Source organism: Callospermophilus lateralis, chromosome 4 (genome assembly GCF_048772815.1).
Source record: "Callospermophilus lateralis isolate mCalLat2 chromosome 4, mCalLat2.hap1, whole genome shotgun sequence".
Classification (NCBI taxonomy): domain Eukaryota; kingdom Metazoa; phylum Chordata; class Mammalia; order Rodentia; family Sciuridae; genus Callospermophilus; species Callospermophilus lateralis.
Genome location: NC_135308.1, coordinates 128,060,247 through 128,084,457, shown reverse-complemented (window position 1 = coordinate 128,084,457; position 24,211 = coordinate 128,060,247). Strand labels below are relative to the sequence as shown.

General features: G+C 33.7%; 1 protein-coding gene across 3 annotated transcripts in view; it reads right to left on the bottom strand.

Moving 5' to 3' along the window:
* Positions 1–24,211, bottom strand: part of Nav3 (neuron navigator 3) — a 339,367-nt gene that overhangs the window by 221,740 nt on the left and 93,416 nt on the right. For all 3 annotated transcript variants that reach the window (XM_076853137.1, XM_076853139.1, XM_076853138.1), the window contains exons 2-3: positions 16,375–16,492; positions 15,712–15,764 (exon numbers count right to left, since the gene is read on the bottom strand). In XM_076853137.1, coding sequence (XP_076709252.1) covers positions 15,712–15,764; positions 16,375–16,492 — 171 coding nt within the window. The remainder of the gene's footprint in view (positions 1–15,711; positions 15,765–16,374; positions 16,493–24,211) is intronic.

Below are 24,211 nucleotides of genomic sequence, written 5' to 3'. Positions count from 1 at the left end.
TTGGGTGGGACATTCACAAAATACTAATAAATAGAGTCTTTAAGTTTGTAAGATACATTTTTCAGTCTACTTTTCAGTCAGCATATGAAATAGACTGATATCTAGATTGGGTTTTAAAAACACGTGGCACTACATCAATATGAACCACAATTAGAAAAGAACCCTGGGGCTGGGGCTGGGGCTCACTGATAGAGTGCTTGCCTGGCATGTGTGGGGCACTGGGTCCCATCCTCAGCACCACGCAAAAATAAAATAAAAGTATTGTGTTCATCTACAACTAAAAATATGTATATATATTTTAAAAAAATTTATAGCACACTTTTTTATATCTCTGTATATAAAGTATGTTCACACCAATTCATGTCTTCATACATGTACTTTGGATAATGATGTCCATCACATTCCACCATCAATTCTAACTCCCTGCCCACTCTCTTCCCCTCCCACCCCTCTCCCTTATCTAGAGTTCATCTATTCCTCCCATGCTCCCTCTCCCTACCCCGTTATGAATCAGTCACCTTATATCAGAGAAAACATATAAAACCCAAATAGAGAAAAGTAAAAAGCAGTCCTAATTCTTTTCAAGTCTATTTCTCAGGAGCATTCACCTTTTTTCCTCTATGTCATTCATTATGAGCACCAGCAACCTAAAATAGTTCTATCAGGTCTCTGTTATGACTACGGTAGCTAAGTAATAGCAAGAGAATAAATATTTGAATATTTTTTTCTAATATACCAACTAAAGGCTAATTTATTTAAAACTCATTTACTTATTCAATAATATTGTCCCAGGCCAAAATGAATTTTCTGATAATACAGTAGTATAATAAACATAACGTTAAAATCTTTTCCCTGATTAATTTCAGTCCTGTAAATTCAATCACACTTGATAGTATTATGCTACATTTTTTACACAATCAAAATATATTACAGTATAAAGAAATGGCTTTGAGAAATCTTATTAAATTCCATTTATGTAGTCAGTTTCCTCACCATAAGCATACTTGAAAATAATTTGAGTGGAATTTTTAACTATATGATATCATGCTTCAGTTACTTATTATTTTTACTTTAATAAATTCTAGAGATGATCTTTTTATTCCTGCTGTTTTTAAATACATCATCCTTAAATATATTCCAGTTGAGTAGACCTACTATAAATATTGTTTTGATTACTTTTTTCCATATGAACTCACAAATGCTCTTTGAACTAAAAACCTCTTAACTTTTTGGGAAACTTACAAAGTGATATTTTCTACCACATTATATTAGCTTCTGCTAAATCTATTTAAGTGTTGATTAAGAACTGCTAGATGGACTTCAGGTCCATTAATGGATGGTAAGTCACAATTTGAAAAACATTTCCCTAAAGAAAACCAGAGCATTGCCATGGCTATGTTGCCTCTTTTTATGTGGGGAGATTATATTCAGTAGCTAATAACTAGCAAATCATGCTCAGAGCAAAGTCTCTCCAAAATTTAATTAAATTAGATACTTAATGAACAATATTTAAAATACGGGCTATATAATTATGGTTAACTTTTACATGTCCCCATATCTAGTACCTGAACAAGACATTTACTACTTCGTTCAGCCCCCTTTAATTTGTCTAGATACACAAATAAAGGAAAGAATTGAGTTCTAATGTAATTTAGTCCTTAATAAACAACCAATTATTTGTCCAAATTTAAACTATTTCAAAACAACTAGGTTATTTGACAAAGTTATTCTTTTCTTGATCTCCTCCTCACTCCCCCTATTTAGTTTGTGAGCATGTAGAGTTGTATGCCAGGCTCTCATAGGTATGCTTACTTATTTGTTCAGGTAGTTTTGATTTTATGAAGATGTAAGCTTGAGACCTTCAGTCTCTGGAAAATGGGAACCATGTTTTATTGATCCAGATTCTATAATATAACATGAATTTGATATGTATTCAAAAACAATTTCTGATCTTTGGCTGTTGTAAGTCAGGGAAGAAAATATGTTTATTCTGGAAAAGAAAAGATGATAATGACAGTAGAAAGCCAAAACTCACTGATAACAGGCAAACAGCTGAGAAATGGAAATGTCAAAGGATTAATCAAATTTGGGTGAGCTAACAAAACATGTAGACATACCAATATTCCACAAATACTGAAACTATGTATGAAAGGAACTTGCTCCTAATATATTTTGAGCTTAAAAAAGTAATTTCAAAGAATTCACATAACAGCAGAGCCTATGGAAGTCTCACAAGATCCTTTCAATATATAATTTTTTTCAATAAAAAAATAATGAGATGGCATGCAGATAATAAATGTCATTACTTAGAAGATTCAGTGAAATTGTACATGGAAAGCATACAGCATGATACACTGCATATAGAACAAAATGACTCAAGAAACAAGAAATGAATTGTGATTATGTAAGTCATTAATACTAATAGTTAGTGGCTATGGTATGAAAGTCCACCTCTTTTGCTTTAGACCTTATGTCAACCTGCCTAAGAACTGTGCATGCTGCATTAACCCTGCTAACCCATTTTTTTAATCCAGAGATTCTTAATCTTTGTTGTACATAAGAATAAATAGCATGACTTTAAAATCCACAGATGCCCAATTTATATTCCTATCAGTTAAAACAAAATGCCAATATATAGGAGCCAGTTTCACTTCCTGGGTGATTTCAACTCCCAACAAATCTTGGAAACTACAGCATCAATCTATGCTCTTCAAAATAACTGTATATATTTTCAGTGTACTCCCATGTTGATGTAGGAATCCCACTGCTAAGACCTAGCAATACATTGTCTTTGGTTATTTGTGTCATGGTATAACATAAGTTATGCATTTTATACTTTATTCTCATGATATTAAATATAGATAAGCAAACATATATGTGTGTATATATTTATATATAAAAGGATATACATACGTATATACATACAAAGAGAGATATTTATGTAATTTTTAAAAGTGTACAGCAGTAGTACAAAGAAATTTATTCTGAGTTCTGTAGGCACCACATTCTTCATTTGGCTCAGTTAATAGTCACATTGTAGCTTATGAACAGTCACTTCAAAACTCTTGCTTGTCTACTGTTAAGTTAAGCACAATTTTTTGAGTCCTGTCTTCTATTTGTGACTTTCCTTTTTTTTTTTCTTTTTCTTTTTTGGAATGGAACACCTACTTTCCCTCTCTGTTTCATGTTAAATTTAATTGTAATTAGGTAACTATGAAAACACTGATATAATGAAAACAGAATAAAACATCACTAGTTCTAGATTCAGTCAGTATTTTCAGGAGTATCAAAATATATTGCCCTTTAAGGCTTTTGGAGTTTATTCAAATAGTTATTGTTATTGTGAAACCTTAAACAAAAGTAGAGCTTTACTAAAGTAAATGTGAAAATGGACTACTGTCTAGATTTTTTTTTTTTTGGTTGAAGAAATTAAACAGAGTCAACAGAAGTTGGTACATACTTTTAGATCTGAATAGTTACTATTTGTATAATTAATGTCAGCATGTTGGAGTCCCTTCACTTAATTTTATGTTCTAATCAAACCACTTATTTATTTACTGAACATTTATTACACTTACATTATGCTCAAAGTAGAGCCACTATCCTTAAATATTCTAGAGAGCATTGACTGATTTCCAATAGTTTCGATTACTCCCATGAAAAATGGGAGCCCATTTTTCAAATCAGAAATTTTGCTTATTGTCTAATATCATAATTGTACATTACCATGATTTTTATGAACATAATAAATAAAAGCATTTTTAATTGCTTGATCACAAATGGATTTCAAGTTGAGTTAAAGAAGGTCTCACATTTTCTTTCTTCATTTATGAAAACTTAAGACAGTATCAATATATTTATACCTTCGTTTTTTTAAACCTGAGGGTTAACATGTATACTTGACATAAACACAGAATATATTTTATAAGTATTTGTATTTATTCATTTCAGTGTTAAGTAAGCTATTCCTAAATAAGAACAATTCTATTAACATCAACCTTAGATTTTGTGATTAAGACTAAACTATGGCAGAACACTTAATATTGAATGACTAATTCATTCAACAAATATTGATTGTTGATTATAGGCAGAGTTCTGCTGGCTGGTGAAGGGATATAAAAATGAATTACAAGGTCTCAGTCATTGTGAGTTTATAAAGCAGCTGAAGATACAAAAGAGATTTATAACTCACCATAGCACCAAGCATCATATGATAAATTTCAATGAAGAATTATACACAACATTGTATGGCATTTAAGAGAATGAAGTTATCTATTTTCATTATAGATCTGGAGAAAGCTTCACAGACATGTCATTTAGACTTGACAGATAAGTCAGATTTGGATAATGTTAGACATCCAGGAGAGGGAGGAGCAAGGTCCCCGCCAACCAGAGAAACCATAAGAAAAAATAATTGCAGAGATGCTGGAGAATAAATCATGGCAACCCTCGCTTTTTGCAGTTTGCTTACAGAGGTGACTTTGACTTGGAATTTTAAAGGCTGTGCTGCTCCTTAGACTCAAAAAGTGCTTCCATACAAAAGGTTAAGTAATCATAAACCAAGCTGCAATATCACACCTTGAAGACTCATTTCTCTACAGGAGAAATGCATCCTAATTAGGATTTCTTTGAAGTCCTGGAGAGAGCTGTCCTGAATCATACAGACACTGTCTAGAAGATCAAACACCTATTGTAACCTCAGCTGTCTCTGGAAGGTGAATTCTTTTGTGACTTGTGCTATTCTTTAATTATCTTTACTTCTTATTTTTCATGAAAAATTTGTAATAAATCCAATTTAATGTGATGAATGTTGTGATCAGAGAAACACAGACTGCTAGAGAAGGATGAGGGAGAGCCTACTCCTGGTCAGAGGCCAAGAAGGCTGGCAAAGAAGAGTAACTTAGACTCATATAAAATCACTGTAAATATCTCTTCCTCTAACCTGGACTTATCTACATCAATTCAAATGAAAAAAGTGTTGATCTAATAACTGAATCATCATGCAGGAGGACACACAGAGCCCATGATCTTAACATGCAGGTTTTGCTGATAAAAGGGAAGCCCAACTTATACATTTAGGAAGGGCTCACCAAAAAGAGGTGCTATGAGGTGAACCCAGGAAGGAGCTAAATGTGAACACAGCTTGGTTGAGAAACATCATAGTTCAGAATAGCCAGAAATTAAAAGTCGAACCTCACCTAACTCTTTCTCAACTTTCAAATGCATATCAAATCTGAAAGTATTCTGAAGGTTAGTAGCCTTCATATTGGTTTGGTGAAACTGCAGGGGAAGGGAGATAAGGCCAGAAGAGACTCCAGGGTTAGGAATCTTGAAATTTGAAGAAAGCTGGTGGTGGGAGATGAGGCCAAAGAGACAAGTGGGGCTCACTGAGGAGCATCATCCAAGCCCCATGCTAATGGTCTGGGTTTGATCTTAAAGCTCAGAGGTCTAATGGGATCTAACGGGAAAAAATGATCAGTACTGCATTGGAAATAAAAATTTTTATATGACCACACAGGATACAGATTTATTGATAGACGATAATAAAGGCTTCACAAATTGATTTTTACTCATACTATCCTGCAATGCACTCTAATTTTTTAAAATTCTATTTTAATTGATTTTAATAAGTCAATAATAACACTCTAACCTCACAAAACACACAATACATTGCATGATGAAGCTGCAGTTTGAAAAAAATAAAGAAAAGAATCTAGCATGTCAAGAATGGAGAAAAGCAAAGTTGTTTGGAAGTTACCTCTCAGTTCCCTTCAGCCTCACCCAAAATCCTAGCACAGGAAACTTGTTTATATAGAATTTTAAGCAAGCATTCTATTAACTCTAAACGCAAAAACCTTTTAACTTTTACTCCAGTCAAGTTAGTATTCGTTTTTTGCATTCACCAGAGGTTTGGAGTCATAGCATGGCATTTATCAATGTGCAAAATTAGTAAATAGTAGAGCCAGAATTCAAACCCAAACCTGTCAGTCTGCAATGAACTTGCTCTTCTTACAACACCATTCTTGTTACCTCTGTAATTTAAACATTCCGATTGAACTACTCATATCCCCTGGCTTAAACTCTCTACCACTTGAGAGGTGGTTAGGACCCAGTGCTAGGCATAAAATAGATGCTTAATAAATAACTTGCTAATTGTAAGGATGGATTTGCGCAGTCTGAAGGTAAAGCTAGAAAGAGAGTGCAAAGTCTACTTTTTCCACACATTTCATAAGTTTTCAAGATTCTTCCAGATTATTTTTAACTAGGCAGTGCATTTTTATATCTTTGTGGATTACAGGATGATTGGTGTAGCTACATGCCAAAGAATGCTGACAGTTACCAAATGCCAGAAAAGACAGGGAAAGGATTTCCCCTATAGCCTCTGAAGGAAGCACAGCCCTGCTGACACATGGATTTTGGTCTGGTGATCCAGAATTTAGACTTCTGATCTGTGAAAGATTAAATATCTGTTGTTTTAAGCCATCAAGTTGGTGATAATTTGTTGCAGCAGCCACAAGGAAGTAATACAATTTTCTACCAGTAAAGCACTAGATATAAAAACGTTGGCAAACCAGGGTGGGCTGAGATCCTTGTGAGTATGCACATTTCCAGGACTCAATGTCTGGGGTTGTGTGTTGTTAATTCTTCTGAGGGAGGATGAAGTTAAAGCTTGCTCAGGTGACCTATGCGGCTGAACTGGGAAGCCTCGCATGGCCCCTCATTCCCACATCAAATTTGTTTGTGTCGCCCAACAGGGAGAGGGGAGAAAATGGTGATTTCCTTGGCTCTTAACTGGTCTGTGACTTGACAAGCAGAGTAAGCATTATAGTACAATTATTTATATTTGTTAGGCATTATAGTACAATTATTAAAAGTTTTGAAGTCTGGGGCTGGAGATGTGGCTCAAGCAGTAGCGCGCTCGCCTGGCATGCGTGCGGCCTGGGTTCGATCCTCAGCACCACATACAGACAAAGATGTTGTGTCCGCCAAATACTAAAAAATAAATGTTGAAATTCTCTCTCCCTCTCTCTCCTCTCTCTCACTCTTTCTTTAAAAAAAAAAAAAAGTTTTGAAGTCAAAGAAATCAGTTTTGCATCCTGGTACTGTAATGCACACATTGTAAGAAACTGAGAGATGTTTGCTATCCCAAAGCCTCAGCTTCCTCAACTGTGATATGGAAAATCTTCAGTTCACAACCTTGAAACACTCAGTGAAGATTAAAGAGCTTAGTTCCATACTAGATATATATGTTCGTGTGTATCTATGTGTGTATACATATAGATATCTCCATGTGTTAACATCCATACTGGAAATGGATAAGGGCTTAGAGTTTATTTAATAATATATAACATTACTAGTATGAAAAAAGCACTTTGTGAACACATATACATTATAACAGAAGTATGTGGGGGAGGGTGCAGATATGAAAAATTCATAAGGATTTCATCAGATAAAATTTATTTTTTCTCAAAATCATACTATGGGTTTTAACTAACTTGTTAAAGAATAATGAATGTTAAATATTAATATTAGTTGTCAATTATAGATAACATCAAAACTTTATCATTAGCTGAAATTGCAAGTATAAAGTATTATAAGTGTAATGTTATAAAAATTGTATCAGTATTCTTTGACCTGAAAATATGCTCTGCAGGTTTTTATTAAGATCCTGTTTTTCAGTTTGTTGCAGAAAACAAGAAACTTACTGCTTTATTATTAATCAGTTACCCAACTTTTCTAGATTTAAATAATATTTATTTATACATGGCTAAATTTCTATAGCAATAAATTTTCCAAGTGGATGATTTCACCATAGCATCTATAAATATAAATATTATTCCTCTCACATAACCACACCCTCTCCCAACCTCATCAGAGTTTACATTCCTGACACAAGTGGAAGAAGCAAGTGTGGTCTTAAAGAAGAAAGTTTATTTATATCACAAGGTTGGGGGTAGGGAAGGAAGCAGGAGAGGGAACCAAAACATTAAAGGAAAACGCTCTATCAAAATCCTAGCAAGTGATTTTGTGTAACTTGACAAATTGATTCCAAAGTTTACACACAGAGGTAAAAGAGAAGAATGAATGGAACACAAAACAAGATGCACAACACTGGGGGGCTGATACTACCTGACTTTAGGGCTTATTATAAAGCAACAGAAACAAGGCAGGGTGACTACGGCAAAAGAATGGACAGATAGACCAATGGATCAGAAAAGAGAGCCAGAAACAGACCCCCGTAAGTATATTCAACAGATGTTTCACAAAGAAGCAAAGGCAATACAATGCAGCAAAGATAACATTTTTAACAAGTGGTGCTAAATAACTAGACCACCATATACCATTTAAAAATATAGACACAGACCTTTCTCAAAATATTCATTTAAAATGGATCATAAGTCTAAATATAAAGCACAAAAACATAAAATGTCTATGAGAGGACACATGAGGGAAATCTAAATCATGTTGGCTTTTAAGATACAACACGAAAGCCATATCTGAGAAATTAATAATAAGCCAGACTTCATCTAACCTAAAAAACTAAAGCTCTGTGAAAAGACAATGCTTAGGAAATAAGCCACAGAATGGGGAAAAAAAAATGTTTTCAAAAGATCTGCTATCCAAAATATGTAAAGAACTTTGAAAATGCAACAAAGAGAAAACAGAGTGATTAAAAACTGGAGCCAAAGACCCAAAGAAATGCCTCCCTGAAGAAGATATACTAATGACGAATAAGCATATGAAAAGATGTTCCATATCATGTGTCATCAGGAAATTTCAAATTAAAACCACTGTACACGTATTAGAAAGACCAAAATCCAGAACTATTACAACACCCAGTGCTGACCAGAATGTGTAGAATGAGAGAACTCTTGTTCACTGCTGATGGAAATGTAAAATTGCATAGTCATATGAAAGATAGTTTTGTGGTTTCTTAATACACTAAACAAACATTTACATTCAATCCAGCAATTGCATTCCTTCAGATTAAACAAAGAAGTTAAAAGCTTAAGTTCATACAAAAATCTGCACATGGATGTGAATATCAACTTTCTTCAGAACTACTAAAACTTGGAATGAACTAAGAAGTCCTTTAGATGGTGAAAAGATATGTAACCTGTGGTACATTAAGACAGTGAATTAGTATTCAGCACTAAAACAAAATGAGCTTTCAAACTATGAAAAAACATGGAGGGATAGTAAATGCATATTACTAAGTGAAAGATTCGAATCTGAAAAGGCCACATACTATATGACTCTAAATATATATCACTCTAAAAAGGGCAAAACCATAGAGAGCGTAACTAGGAAGGATGAATAGCTGGAGCACATAAGATTTTTAAATTAATGAAACTATTCTGAATTATATTATCATGGTGGATGCATGTCGAGAGAGCATTGACAGAGAATGGGAGAGCAGTGTCTGAGATTGGAGTCTCTGATGACCTAAGGCTGTGGCAAGCCTAGTGGCTGGGAATGTTTCTGTGTCTATTAGTAGAAAGTATTTTTTAGCATTTTAAGTGAAAAAAGATAAAAATGTGATCAATATTCAAATATGTAGTAAAAATTTTAATTATATTTTACAATGGTTACATATATGTACTTAAAACCTTATAAATTTCCCCAACAGAATTTTAAAATTCTCAAAAAAGAAATGAAAAATCTCGAATCCAAATCAAATTAAATTATTTAATTCCAATTTCTATTGAAACTGTTAATGACAGAAACCAATTCAAATAGACACATATTCTTGTATGAATACTTAAACTATTTATTTTATAAAATAAAGATAATGCAACAAAGAACTGCTGTGTTTTAAACTAGTATTTAATTTCTAAGTGGCAAGCCAAATAATTCTCACACACAATAAGACAATTTCTATGCTATATTTTTTTTGTAAATTAAACAAAACATTTTTAGCAAAATAACTTTCTAAACTTACAATGAAAGCAGTTTTAAAATATGTAAAGATGGCAAACTCTAATATGTTGTAAGGTAAAATATTGAAGAGAAAATCATGAACTTTGGTATTTTTTTAAAAATCAACATAGCAGATTAGAATGTCAATGGGCTTTGGTATTCATTCCAGTTTCATCACTGCAGAAATGAGCAGAGGCCCTAATAAGCATTGCTGAATTCCTTGTCCTGGGTCACAAAGTCATAATTAGAACTCCAGTGACCATTGTCCTTTCAACACAGAATACTGCTCCTCAAGACCTCCACAGAATTTCAGTTACTTCATTTGAACTTTATACAGAGCAATTTCTAGGGACACAGTTTTAAAAATCATGAGGGGGATATTCTTACAAATTAAATTATTGGTCTCTAAAACTAGTAGTTTTATGCATTCTTCCGAATTTTGAGCCTCTGTGAAAATAATGAAATCGTTAAGGAAACTGCAAAGTAGTAATTTTCATTTAAAATTTCTTTAGAGTTATTACACTTGTAGCAAAACACTGATCTTTATGAGGTATTCTTTTTCTAGCCATGGAACTGCTTAAAAAAATGGCAGGGGATCACGTGATTGGACTAACCTTGGCAGTATTCTATTCCTGTGAGTCATAAGGCCAGAATCCTTCAGTGTGCCATTTATAAGATTTTATTAAACTTCTAAGAGCATTCCAATTTTTATCTCATCCCTGTGTGGTTAAAAACCTCATCTTCTTTTCTTTCCTAAAATAATCCTTTGAAGGAGCAAGAATTACAAGCAGTGGCTGGTAAGAGTTTGAAGGAAAAAATACTGATAAAAGTATGGGACACTTACTATCAAGAAGAGTTTCACCTTTCAGATAATCCTAACTATAGAAATGGAATAAAGATGTCTGCAAAACCTATAACAGTATTTATTCTGAAGCCATAATCCTGTGGTAAACAAAATGAGACAGGGAGGGAAGACTGGACTGTACTTTTCTCTCTTCTAGGAATGAAAAGAATATGATGAATGGCTGTTCCAAAGATCCTCACAATCAGCAAATTTCATACAATAACATATATGACATGATCAAAAATAAGGTGGAAGGTCATGGCTGATAAACACTTGGGCTACTAGGGTGAAGACAAAGGAAGGGCAAGCTGTGAGTCAGTGCCTTTGCTAGATCCTTAGTTGTGCTGTTTAATCTAAGTCTTTGCAACCATTTCACACAACCATTTCACACAATCGAATGTCCTAATTCCCCTGCGCATTTGTATGGATCCATAAATATAATGGTCTATTTTAAAATAAATAAAAACGTGTTTTCAAAACAACCTTTCTCTTACATGTCTAACATTTTTGTCTAAGAATCTTGCACTTGTGCCTCTGCATTTCAAATAAATGTTGGGCATTTTTTTCTCTATTTTTAATCTGCAGGCCATTCCAGACATTCCTGGTATTAATAGTTTACTAATTTATTTCCTCATCTAAGTGCATCAAAGTAATGGCATGCAGCATATATTTTGAATCCTGATACCACCCACCTAGAAATTACTCAACAGGTGTCATCTGTATTAGCAGCTTCATCTTCAAATAAGGGTAAATATAGCATTTGATAAGCTCCTACAAACTAAGTTCTATTTTTTTTTAAAAAAAAAACAGCACTTAGTTTGTAGGAGTTTATCATTAGGAAAAAAATAATAACCATGACTTTGACACTGGGATTCATTGAATAAAAATAATACTAATAATAAGTTGGTAAAAATTGATATTTTTCTTAAATATGTGACTTTTATATCATGTTATTTGAAAGAGTAAGATATATGTATATATGTGTAAATTTATTTAATATTAGGTACTATATATAATAATATACTTGTTGAATTTTCTTTATCATAATGACACCGTTAGAGAAACACATAGAGCACACATTAGTAGTATCTATTCTGAAGTCATTACACATTGATTGTAACTCCTTCAATTTCTGTTTAATCTATTTCAAATATCCACATCTTAACCTAATCATATTCCCTTATGACACATCACAAAGGAATATGTCTTCCCATTCTTTCCTGATAGTGGATCTCCTATGTGGACTTTGAAATTTCCTCCTCCATGATTTCCTTTAGGATTTCACATCATCACTTATCACCCCACTCCCCTGGACCCAATCTGCCTGTTTACTGTTTTCTTCTTGCTTCCTTCCTTCCTTATAAAAACTACCCTAAACACAGCCTTTCTCTTGAACTATATATAATTTTCCTTCTCTTCAACAGGGCACTCCTAGAAAAATTATTTATAACTCTATAGATACCTGCATCTCTTATTCACTTGTTAACACACTATCACTCTACAGAAAGATCGTCACATTCTCACATTCACATCACCCGTGCCTGTACAATTACCAATACTAACTTTCTCATTCCAGCATACCAAGTAGATGGCTAGGTAGGATTTGACAGCATCTGTTGTGTTTAGCTCATCTCACTTCTTTCTACCTCTCAGGGCTAGTGCAAGTACCATAGCTGCAACTGTTGTATTTACTCAAAGGATTAACAACACATGTCTGTGATCCACTTGCTTAATGATGGTCTCACATTCTTATGGCTCTTTCTCCCTCCTGATTCCTACACATCTGTCTGCCACATAAATGTTGCTATCCTCATTATAAGACCCTTAGCTTTTTTCACTGTTGACTTCACACAGACTTCCTGCAAGGTCTTATCCTTGCCCATGGCTTTAACTATTAACTATGTACTCAGTAGAGTTCAACCAAAGCTTTTCCCTGACATTTAGAAACATATGTCTAATTGCCTAAAATCACCTCCTACTTACTCTCCATGTCAAAATATTAATGTATCATCTTTCTCCCTTCACATTTTAGGCTGTTTTCTCCAATGACAATACTGACCTTACTTAACAGTAATTACTTACTCATTTATACCTCAACATTCGGGGGCCTTTTAAAACTCCCTGTTTAAAAACAAGTGGATGATCCTCCATATCCCTTTGGCAAAAAATTCCCAGAAAGAATAGGGTGATTTAAAAATTATATTTTTATCAAATGATGCCACAGCCCAGCTTCAAAAATCTTCCAGGTTACTCAACTAAGTTAGAACACCATGCAAACTCCTTATTTGGGCCCAACATCATCACGCTTTCATCCTCCCCTTCAAACAGCTCTGACTATGCTCAAACCACAGGGCATCTATCTGCCTGCATCTGGAACACACTAAGTTCACTCTCTGCTCAGTCTTTTTCTTGCCTGTGCAACTGTAGTACTGTTATTATCTAAACTGCACCTCTGATCCTCATATGTAATTCTTTCAAGTGTCCGTATACCTAGTACTTTAGGTGCTGGATAAACTTTAGCTAAGTGTGATTTAGTTAACTGTTAGGAGAATTCGTTAATGTAATATACATTCATGCCTCACAAGAAAACATATTAATCAAAGATTAAAATGATTCATTAAATATCATCAAGTTTGAAACTTAAAGACAATCTATGACTACCAAATACAGTGACTTAGTTTTACCTTACTTTTTGTTATTAAACACAAAGAGCAATCAATGTCACAAAAAGAAGAAGATATGATAAAAGTAGGTGTATGAACAAGGACAGAACTCATTGTTACTAATGCAGAACCTCCTGATGTTGTGTAATAAAAGTCGACATCCTGTTTGGAGTAGAAATGAAATTCATAAGCCTAGTCATGCTACCATAATTCTCTTTACTTTCTTGTCTCCCTCACAGTGGAGCAATTCCATTCATTAATAACATATTACCACTTCAAATTCTGAAGAACAGAGGAAAAAAATACTTCAATCAAAAAGTTGCATTTGTTTCTTTTATATTCTGAACCAACACACTGTGGCTATGCCAATTTCAGATTCAAAATTCAAACATAAGAAGAAAAGGAAGATTCGAGTCATTCTTATTCAAAATTTAATGTGATTCTGACTAATAATTTTTGTCTGGGGAAAAAAAAACGCTTTTTTTCATAGCATTTGCAATTTCTCAGACTTTGGTATTTCTTTTTCTATTTTTTTTTAAGCTTGACTATTAAGATAGGATGCATCCTAGAAATTACATGGTATGTTAGAGCTAACAAGGAGTAAAAAAATATAAAAATTTCACAAAGTCTTATACTAATGAAAATACTTTCACATATTTGTTGAATCTCTAGCTATAGATGCTTCAGACAAATATCTAAGTACTATATCTATAATCACCAGCTTTTGAGTCTGATTTTTTTCTGTCATAGAGTACAAACTTATTCAATTATTGAATTCTCTATATTCAGAATCAAATGGGAATGACAGCAGAGTAGGTAAGAGTCACTAGATTTAAATATCTTGTAGTATGGAACTCGTCTTTTGGTTTGAATATTAAAAGCAAAACCAATGAGTGTTGGGATTAAAAAACAACATATGATTTTCTGGGACTATAGAGCTTTTCAATATAAAGCCCTAAAAATATTTTAACAGGTGTCAATCAATGCATGTGCTCTAATTCTAATTAAAGCTTATTTTGTAGATGAGAAAGTCAAGGTTCAAAGAGGTTACATGTTTTCCCAACATAACATAGATATGAGTTAGTAGGTTCTGAATATATATTCTATCTCAGCTTGCTCTCAGTAAAACTTTAGAAAAAAACTTCAATTAATTTTCAGAGTTATGTTTGTGACCAGAGTAATTGGATCAGGAAATTTCCTTAAAACTGAAATATTTTATTGAGAATCTTTCTTTTATAGTGATGGTTTCATAACAGCGAGAGATATTTCATGACATCTTTATAGGTCTTTGGAGTGCTTCTTTGAGAGAAAGAGACAAGCTAATTACTCATTCCTTAAAAATAAATCCCTTTTATTATTTTGGATTTCAGTTTTCTGACATTAAGTAATGCAGGTCAGCAGATTTTAAAAGTTCACAAGTTTGTGTTTTTTTTTTTATTCTTCCAAGTATCTGACAATTAAGAATTTATTAAGTCCATTCTAAGTGTCTATTCTGTACTAAAAAGAAGCCTCATCTTGTGGAGTGTGGCTATCATTCATGATTATATCTACATGATAAAACTTCACTTAAGGCATTTGTGTTTTAGGTTGTCCTATAAAATTAAGTTGTGGCTATTTAATTATAAAAGTGATTTTTATCCCAGCAGTTTATCAGTCTATGATTTTATTATAAAACTTGTAACTTTACAAGGTGGTGAAAATAAGAGATAGCTGGGGGAGAGACAGACCTCCAGTTTGAGGGCTTTCTGGAACACGCTGTGAATCATATTTCAAAACCAGTCACTGCTCAGCAAACTTACAACAGCAATGGCTTCAGAAATATTTCGGATAGTGTCAAACAGCCCATGTGCTTCATTGGATTTCTTTATGAACAAAATAAATACTGTTCATATATTTTTAAAATGCACATGGCAAATACTGTTCTCACAAACAGTTGTTGAGATAAACAGGAACACTTAAAATTGGAACTGAAATTTAAAACCATAAAGAACAGTGACCATAATTAAATTATCCAGAACATCAGAATGACAAAAGCCAAGGATCTAAAAACACCTGGAAATATGTCATACAGGATTCCGAGTTACTTAATTGTACTCATGTTATCATATGCATAAACTGTATCCATAGAAATCCAGAGACTCTCATGCATATGACAGAGTGTGATCAAATGGTTTCTTCAAAAAGCAGGAGGGCATGCCAAGAAATTTCTAACCCATTTACAAATGTAGTTAATTCTGGAAATGATGATAAGCATTATATATTGAGAATAAATATGATTCTTACCATCTGAGACTGACTTCTAGGACATCCATTGATATCTTCAACTTTTTCATTTGCTAAAGCCAAAAAATAAAATGAAAGAGAGAAAAAAAGGACAACATGCTTAAGCAATGAAGTAAAACAGAAAAAAAGAAATTTAAAAAGAAATAAGCAAAAATGTTGCTGCTAAATTTACTCGATCTCCCAAGCCAAGTACAATAGGACACACTTGTTAGCAGCCACCAATTCCACATGCACAAATCAAGGGGAAAAAAAAAAATGAGTGAGAAGGAAGTTGCTGCTAATTCTTTCACTTGTGCCAAATGACTGCTGACATGAAACCTTTCACAATTGTCCCTGCTGGATCAAGATACAGTTTCAAGGAATCTCAGAGTGTATGAGTTGCTCCCGCTAAAGAAATGCACACATGGGAGACATATGGCTTAATGAAGCATTCATTTCTGACAATTCCGTGTATGTAAAGATACAATTCTAGCTATTGAAAAGTATGGCCAAACCGTCCTTCTCAAACATCCTCACATAAACATGTTTAATTAAATCAGGGGAGAGCCACATTCATCTCCAAGACACATGGAACAATTTGCTATGCATTCTACTTAAACTGTAATTTACCAAAGGGGTTGAGAGCAGAGACTCTCATGCTTCCTCTCAGAGGGCAGGTCTTACCAATGATCTGGATGATTTCTGCTAGCAGTACTCCATCTGCGATGTCCTGTTGCAAATCCTTGATCAGCCGCTTGTGGCCTGATTTTGCTAGGTAGTGGTTGGCCCAGTCAGTGTAAATCTGATGAACAGAGGGAGAGAAGAAGTGAGATGGGAGAGGGAAAAGAGAGACAATAAAAATTCTTAAGACAAATGTTGGATCCAAAGGGAAGCTATTCTGGATCACATTCCAATTTAAGAAGTCATAGCTCAAAAGGAAATAGTTGTAAAATAATTTTGAAACAGTTCTTTCCCCCACTTATCTCTTGTTTCAAAGGAGGATGATTCACGCTTTCAAAATCAGGGACTAGTCACTTGTGACAGAGCAAAACTCCCCTTCCTGGATGACTACCGAGGAAACTTCTATAGCAGATCAGTTTGGGTTTCTCTCTCTCTCTCTCTCTCCTTCTCCTATCCTTTTGAAAATAATCCTGCCTGTCAATGTAAAAGGAAGCCACCTGGACTGATTTACACAGGAACTTTATAAAGTTTTGTGTTTTTCTCTAAGACTTTATTGAATTTGTCATATGAGATACTGTATGTGACAATATTTTGGCATCGTTTTATAAAATAATTACAAATGCCTTCCTGTCTAAGATACTTTGTTTGGACTGTCATCTCTCATTTAAGCCTCTTGAAATGTGTTTATATTAGAGAACATAGGCAGCCAATGTAGTTATAATACATAAATTACAATATAGAACTGAGAAGCAGATTGCAAGCCACAAGGCTGGCAATTTGACATAGATTGGAGGTGACTCTTCAGCAACAGATCAGAATATAAGGAAAAGCTGAAACTGTTCAAACATTTCACAAAAATAATTGTTACTAATTTTTATCTATTAATGCAATATAATGATAACATAACCATAGAAGAAAGAAATAAGCATGAAGATAATTTCATGCATGGCTCATATGGATATTTTAGTTTAGTATAAGGCAGACCAGAATGTGATGTAACAAAAATGAAAAATCTGAAATGATAATGGAGGAGGGAAAATAATAGAAGTACTGGAATTAGATCTGGGAACATAATGGAACCCGACCATGAGAAGTGAAGGTAAGAGATTCTCCACAGAGAGTATAAAATATGGAAAGGCAGAGGGGCAAAAGAATGTAAGACAGACCATAAACTCTGTGACTTTATGCCTAAAGCTAAGACAAATTTTGTACTGAAAAGATGAGTTGTCATATTCATGAACAAGGAGTGCCAAGCAAATTATGCAAACTATTATTTTTTTTTAATTTATAATAGATAATTTTGCAAGAAATAAATAACTCAGATGTATAGAACTTAAAAGTGAAAGTTTTCCTACAACTTGAAGCCCCTGTCCACTTGTGAATAATTTGGCATAAAGAGTTCTAGAATTGGTATGTCTACACCATAACTTACCATCCTATAGCACAGTATGTAAACATACACCCAGATCACCCCCTTCCCCCACACACAATGGAATTTTTAACTAGATATGACTCAAACTGTACATATAGTATCATCTTGCAATTTCAATTTTTTATGTAATAATATTTTAATGGTTCTTCTAAAACCCATTCACATATATTGACTTCACTATTTTTGATATTACATGATACATTAAACAATCTCCTGTTGAAAAACATCTAATTTGTTTAAATATGCCTTTATTACATATAAGTTGTAAGAGACAGCCATACATATCTGTATCTATCCAATCTATCATATATATATTTGTATGCATATATACATATGTGTGAATATATATACACGTGTGTGTATTGCTTATTCATATGCTAGCATTTTTACAAGACCAAAACCTTGAATTGGGATTGTGAAATTTTAAAAAAACGGATCCTAGGTAAAAACATCCTAAAATTACAACAGAAAAGAAAAAAAGCATTTGCTTTAGAAAACAGAGTGGCTTCTAATGCATATCTACGAATGGCCAAGTTTCCAGAACGATGTGAGTAACTGGATGCACCCATTTACATGATAATATATAGGCATATCCATGATCTCTAAATTGAATACATTAAAGTGTAAAGAAAATTCCTTGTATGATTGTCTCCTAAATTAGAACATAAACTCATGGTTTCCAGTTAAATACTCTTTATTTGGTGGTCATTTTCCTTAATTAAGAATATGTTATATTTGTATGGTTGTATAGTGGTGTGTGTGTGTGTGTGTGTGTGTGTAAGGTTTTATATTGTTCAGACCTTCAAATATTGAGTGTTCTCCTTGCATCTACACATCATTAAAGAGAGAGAATTTTTTGCCTTTCTGCTATAAACTTTGGGTTCGATCACACTTCAATTGTGCCAGTTTCTCCATAGGCAGGAGCCACAAGTGCCGTGGCTTAATGTTAAAGGAGCAAAAGGATGAGCAGAATGAGTTGGGGAGTCAGATGGAGCTGGCTCTGAAGCCCATCAGACCATTTACTACTGCTGGGACCTCAGGCAAGCTATTTAGCCTTTATAACCTTTGATTTCTCATCTCTATTTCAGGATGATAATAATACATTACATCATTATGTGAGGACGACATAAGACAGTGCCTGTAAAGCGTATGTCACAGGGTTAATCCTAAGAAGAAATCACTGCCATCATTTCCAGCATCTTGGCATTTAGCTGTATTTTGCTTTGATAGCTTTCCAACAGATACTTGTGAAAGTTTTTGTTTCACAGTGTATAAATAATTAAAGACTGGCAATAGACTGACAAAATTGGGGGTTTTTGTTTGTTTTTGTTTTCTTCTGGAACTACTCTTATGACTGACTCCTTTTCTCTTCCAGTTCACAGGGGGCACAGATCTGTCGGGCCATCTGAACTCAGGAGAACCTATGTAAGTCTGAGGTGGCCATGTTCTCGTCCAGTCCTGGAACGTCTCTATTGAGACACCACCTCTATGTTGCATGGATTTTGTTTAATGAAGCCATTCAATTATGGGAAAAAATACTTATTTAAATAACACAGAATGGAATTCATTAATAATAAAAACAAGAATACTTTCATTCTCTAAGGGTATGTCAATGGTTCCTTAGCCTTTATCCAAATATCTCCCAAAACAGGTTGAAAACAGATGGAAGCCAGCTAGTTGGCTTGAAGATCTTATCGGGGAAGCTTCTGATTTAATGCAAAAATCACTTTTTACTTCTTCCAGGATTTCTTCCAGTCCCAAGCTTAAGGGCATTAACTTGTCCAGTATCTCTTAATAGACTATAATTCTAACTTTGGTTGCAATGAGAGAAATCAATGACTAAGTAAATTAATTGAAAGAAAATTGCTACTTAAAAAGTCTCATACACTTTTAAAATTTATTTATTTACTTTTAATAAACACATGTATCTTCTAGAAGTAAAAGAAAATTGCCATTGTTCAATGAAATCAGAGAAAAGGGAAACTAGTGTCATTCAAAGGGATGTTATAATCTATAAGTAAAATATGAAATGATTACAAAGCAACCCATAAACATGTTCTTTTAAAATATTACATACATACATACACACATATTTATATTTTGCTTTCTTCTTAGATTTTATGTGTGTGAGATACATAAAAGAGTGGACAAAGTGATATATTAATGTATTTAATAGGAAACCTGATATTAATGTATTTAAAATTCATTAGTAAAATTTCTGTAGGGCTCTGGTAAAAAGAGTATAAACAACCTTGTCAACTTTATTTAGAATCTGTTGTTCACATGAATACAAATAGTGAAATTATATTCTGTTTGGGGGTTTGAACTAAAAAGCTGTCCTTGGTTAATTAACACACACACACACACACACACACACACAAATCACGAGTATTTAACCTCTTACCTTCAGTTGAATGAATTATAAGGAGTGTGATCATATAGTTTGTAAAATTATGCTATGAAATAATTATGAATTTTAAATAAAGAATGGGTATCATTGGAAATAATATTAAATTAATCACCACTCAATGTTCCATAAATTCTGCAAGTAGGTCATTGGGGATTTTATTTATCTGTGTTTTGGTCAAAGCTTCAAATATCTAAAACCAATTTTCTTCAAATATTTTGATTAAATATAATGTGATAAACATGAATTTCATCTCAATAATAGTATATATCAGAAAAATTAAGAGAATTAATGAAATTACATTTACTAAAGGGCTACTTAGAAATTTTAGTACAATTGTGCATATGATAATTCATTTATACTATTTAAAAATAACAAAATAATAAAAATCAAAGGTACTACAGCATATTTTACATGTTATATTATTCAATATGAATTTTAGGGCCTATTACACAATGGCGTGCATTCATTGGGGGAACATTCATTATCACTAAATGTCAGTGCCATTTAATACCCCAGTGGATACTGACTAAACATCTGTTTTCATTCAATGTCAGTTTCCTCATCTATTAAATGGCAATAATATTCTTATCTCCAAGTGGGATTATTGTGAGGATTGAATGAATTCAAACTTAGGAATCGGGCCTTTAACTTGATATACATTAGTTAAATGCTAAAATATTATTACTAGTCCATTGCTTTAATTTGAAATATATGTACAATAACATCCTCCACAAGATTCCTGAAGTGCAAGAATTAAAATCAAAAACCAATGAATGGGATGATATCAACCTCAAAAGCGCTTCACAGCAAAGGAAACAATCAAGAATGTGAAGAGAGAGCCTACAGAATGGGAGAAAATCTTTGCCACCTGCACATCAGATAGAGCATTAATCTCTAGGATTTAGAAAGACCTCAAAAAACTTGACACCATAAAACTAAACAATCAATAAATGGGCAAAGGAATTAACAGATATTTCAGGAAGAAGAAATATGAATGGTCAACAAATATATGAACAAATGTTCAACATCTTCACCAGTTAGAGAAATGCAAATTATAGCTACACTGAGATACAATGATTTAATTTTAATAAGTGGTAAATAATCAATGACATGGAGAGAAGTAATACAGGAAGCATAAGCTATTCGCTTGAGAATTTATTTGACTAGAAAGACACTAATTTGTAACCTGACTTGAAAATATATAAGTCTAATCAGAAGATTTTTAAACACAAGCTGAGCTGGCTTTAACCCTGCATTATTTTATATATTTCTTTTACCAAAAATTCCAGCAGTAGCATCACATTCCTGAGAGTAGTTCTCCCTGTGGCATTCAATCTATTGCCTTTGCAAAGCCATACAGGGTCTTCTAACTGACAGCAGACAGAAGTCACATGGGGGGAAAAACGTTTCTCTTTTTAAATTTAATTTTACTGTAAACTAGAAAATCACAGTTATATATTTACAGGGTACTAAGCAATGTTATGATCTATAAATACAATGGGGCATAATTAAAGTTAATTTACACATCACCTCAAATACTTATCATTTTTGTGGTAAGAAAACTTTGAAACATTCTTAGCTATTTTCCAACATACTATACACTATTAATTGTATTAACAATGCTATACAATAAATGCTAAAAAAAAAAAAAAAAGATTTTTCTTCTTTTTTTTGTTCTGTTTTTGGTACTAAGGATTGAACCCAGTGGTGCTCTACCACTAAAATACATTCCCGACCCTCGTTTTTAGTTTTGTTGTGTTCTATTTTTATTTTGAAATAGGGTATTGTTAAGTTGCTGAGGCTGGCCTCAAACTTGCAATCCTCCTGCCTTGACCTCCCAAATTCCTCGGATTACAGGTGTGCATCATTATACTGGACTTATTTTTTCTTTCTAACTGAAGTTTTATAGTCTTTGACCATCATCTCCCAAGTTTCCCTATCTCCTGCCTCTGGTAACTACCACTCTGTTCTCTATTTCTGTGAGTTTACTGTTTTGAATTCCATCTATACGTGAGAACACACAATGTTTGTATTTCTTTGCCTGGCTAATTTCACTTAACACAATGTTCTCCAATTCCATCCCAATGGTTGTAAATGACCTAATTTCCTTCCTTTTTAAGGATGAATGGTATTTTCTAATGTATATGTACCCTATGTGTTTTTTTATCCAATCATCATCTAATGTCATAACTGGGCCATTATTAATAGTGCTGCATAATGCTTATTTCAAATCTTTTGGGTAACTACCCAGAGGTAAAATCATAAAATAACTTTATTTTTAATTTTTTTGAGGAACCTCCACAATGTTTTCAATAATGGCTGTACTAATGTACATTTCTACCAACAGTGTACAAGTGTTCCCTTTTCTCTACATCAGCACTAACACTTGTTATCTTCTATCTTTTTCACAACAGTCATCCTAATAGGTAGGAGTGAACTCATAATTTCAATGACAATAATGGGGACTTCTACATCTCAGAAAGCAGCAAAGGTCCAAGCACACACAGGGAAACCATAAATGGCAACTTAAGGCAGAGTGACCAGTTACACAGGTATTTTTCCCACAGAGAGGAAAATAAATACTGGGAAGAGAATTTTAAAAAAAACAAAACACAGGTCCCAAGAAAAGGCATAACATACCTCTTCTCTGGGTTGCATTTGATAATAGCTTTTGGACATGAACAGAGAATCACAAAGCACATCTCCCACAACCGTCTAGGAAAGCATCCATTTTTTTTTTCTAATCCTCTGAAATAATCTAAAATTGTTTGAGAGAAAGTAGAGATCCTACAGCATTTGAACTCAGAACAGGTAGGGTGAATGCACCTGACACAGGAAGTAGACATGGCTAGAAGATGTGGGGAGAGTTTCTGATGACTGAAGTTAATCCTACTGGTTGATCCTTATCTATCAGCTCAGGCAGAAAAGCTGCACAAGTGAAAGGGAAGAATCCAGAACTGAGTGAGCCTTTTCCTCAAAGACTGAGTTTTAAACCAGAAGTGACTGAGTTATTTTGCATAAGGAAAAATAAACTTAACTTTTTCCTATTGTGCAAAAAATGTGGCTTGAGGGGTGAACAATCTTAAAAACTGTATTTTGGGGTACCTGAGTTTTATGACTCTAAAATAAAATAATTGTAGGCACTATCTGATAAAGAAGGTTGGAAAAGTCAGTGTAGGATGAAGACATGATACATACTGTTCTTCACTGTTTGATAAGTTGATCACAGGCTTCATTTCCAGTTGTTATTACAGGGCTGAGAGAACCAAGAGATTCACGGAGTCCATTCCTGTGACTCTTGTAGACTGCTATGATTTGGGTGTGGCTTGTGGCCCAAGGGTTCAGGTGCCGGAGCCTTGTTCCTTAGTATAGTCATGGGGAAGTGGGGTCCTCTAAGAAGCAAGGCCTTCTGGAGGCCTTCCAATCATGGGATGTGTGGGGAGGTATTAACCTGAGTTAGTTCTTGTGAGGGTTGATATAAAAGAAGGAGCCTGGCCACTCCCTAGTCTCTCTGCCTTCCTCTTTGGCAAGGTAACCTTTTCCTCTTGCATGTATTCCCAGGGTTCTGAAGCCATCTGCCGTGAGGTGACACAGGTGGGAGGGCCCTCACCAGAGCGGGCCCCATGTAGTTTGGACTTACAGCCACCAAAGTGGAGCTAAATGTAGTACTTTTTACAATAAGTACCAAATTCCAGGTATTTCACTATAAGAACTAAAAATGGCTTCTAGAGATCTCTCAATGAGTGTCATGTGTTACAACTATTTACTAATTTCATTAAAACTTTTGATAACATTGATGTTGTCACAATATAAGTAATATATTCACCAAATAAATAGTTCAACATGGCTAGTTTATTTCTTAATTTTCATACCAAAGTTAATGCTGATCTTTTTCATGAAGTTTTTTTAAAAAAAAATTTGTTTGAGAGTTGCTTCAAAGTGAATTCTAATGCATCAACAATCATGGAAAATTCAGTAGATGGAATATGAAGGTAGGT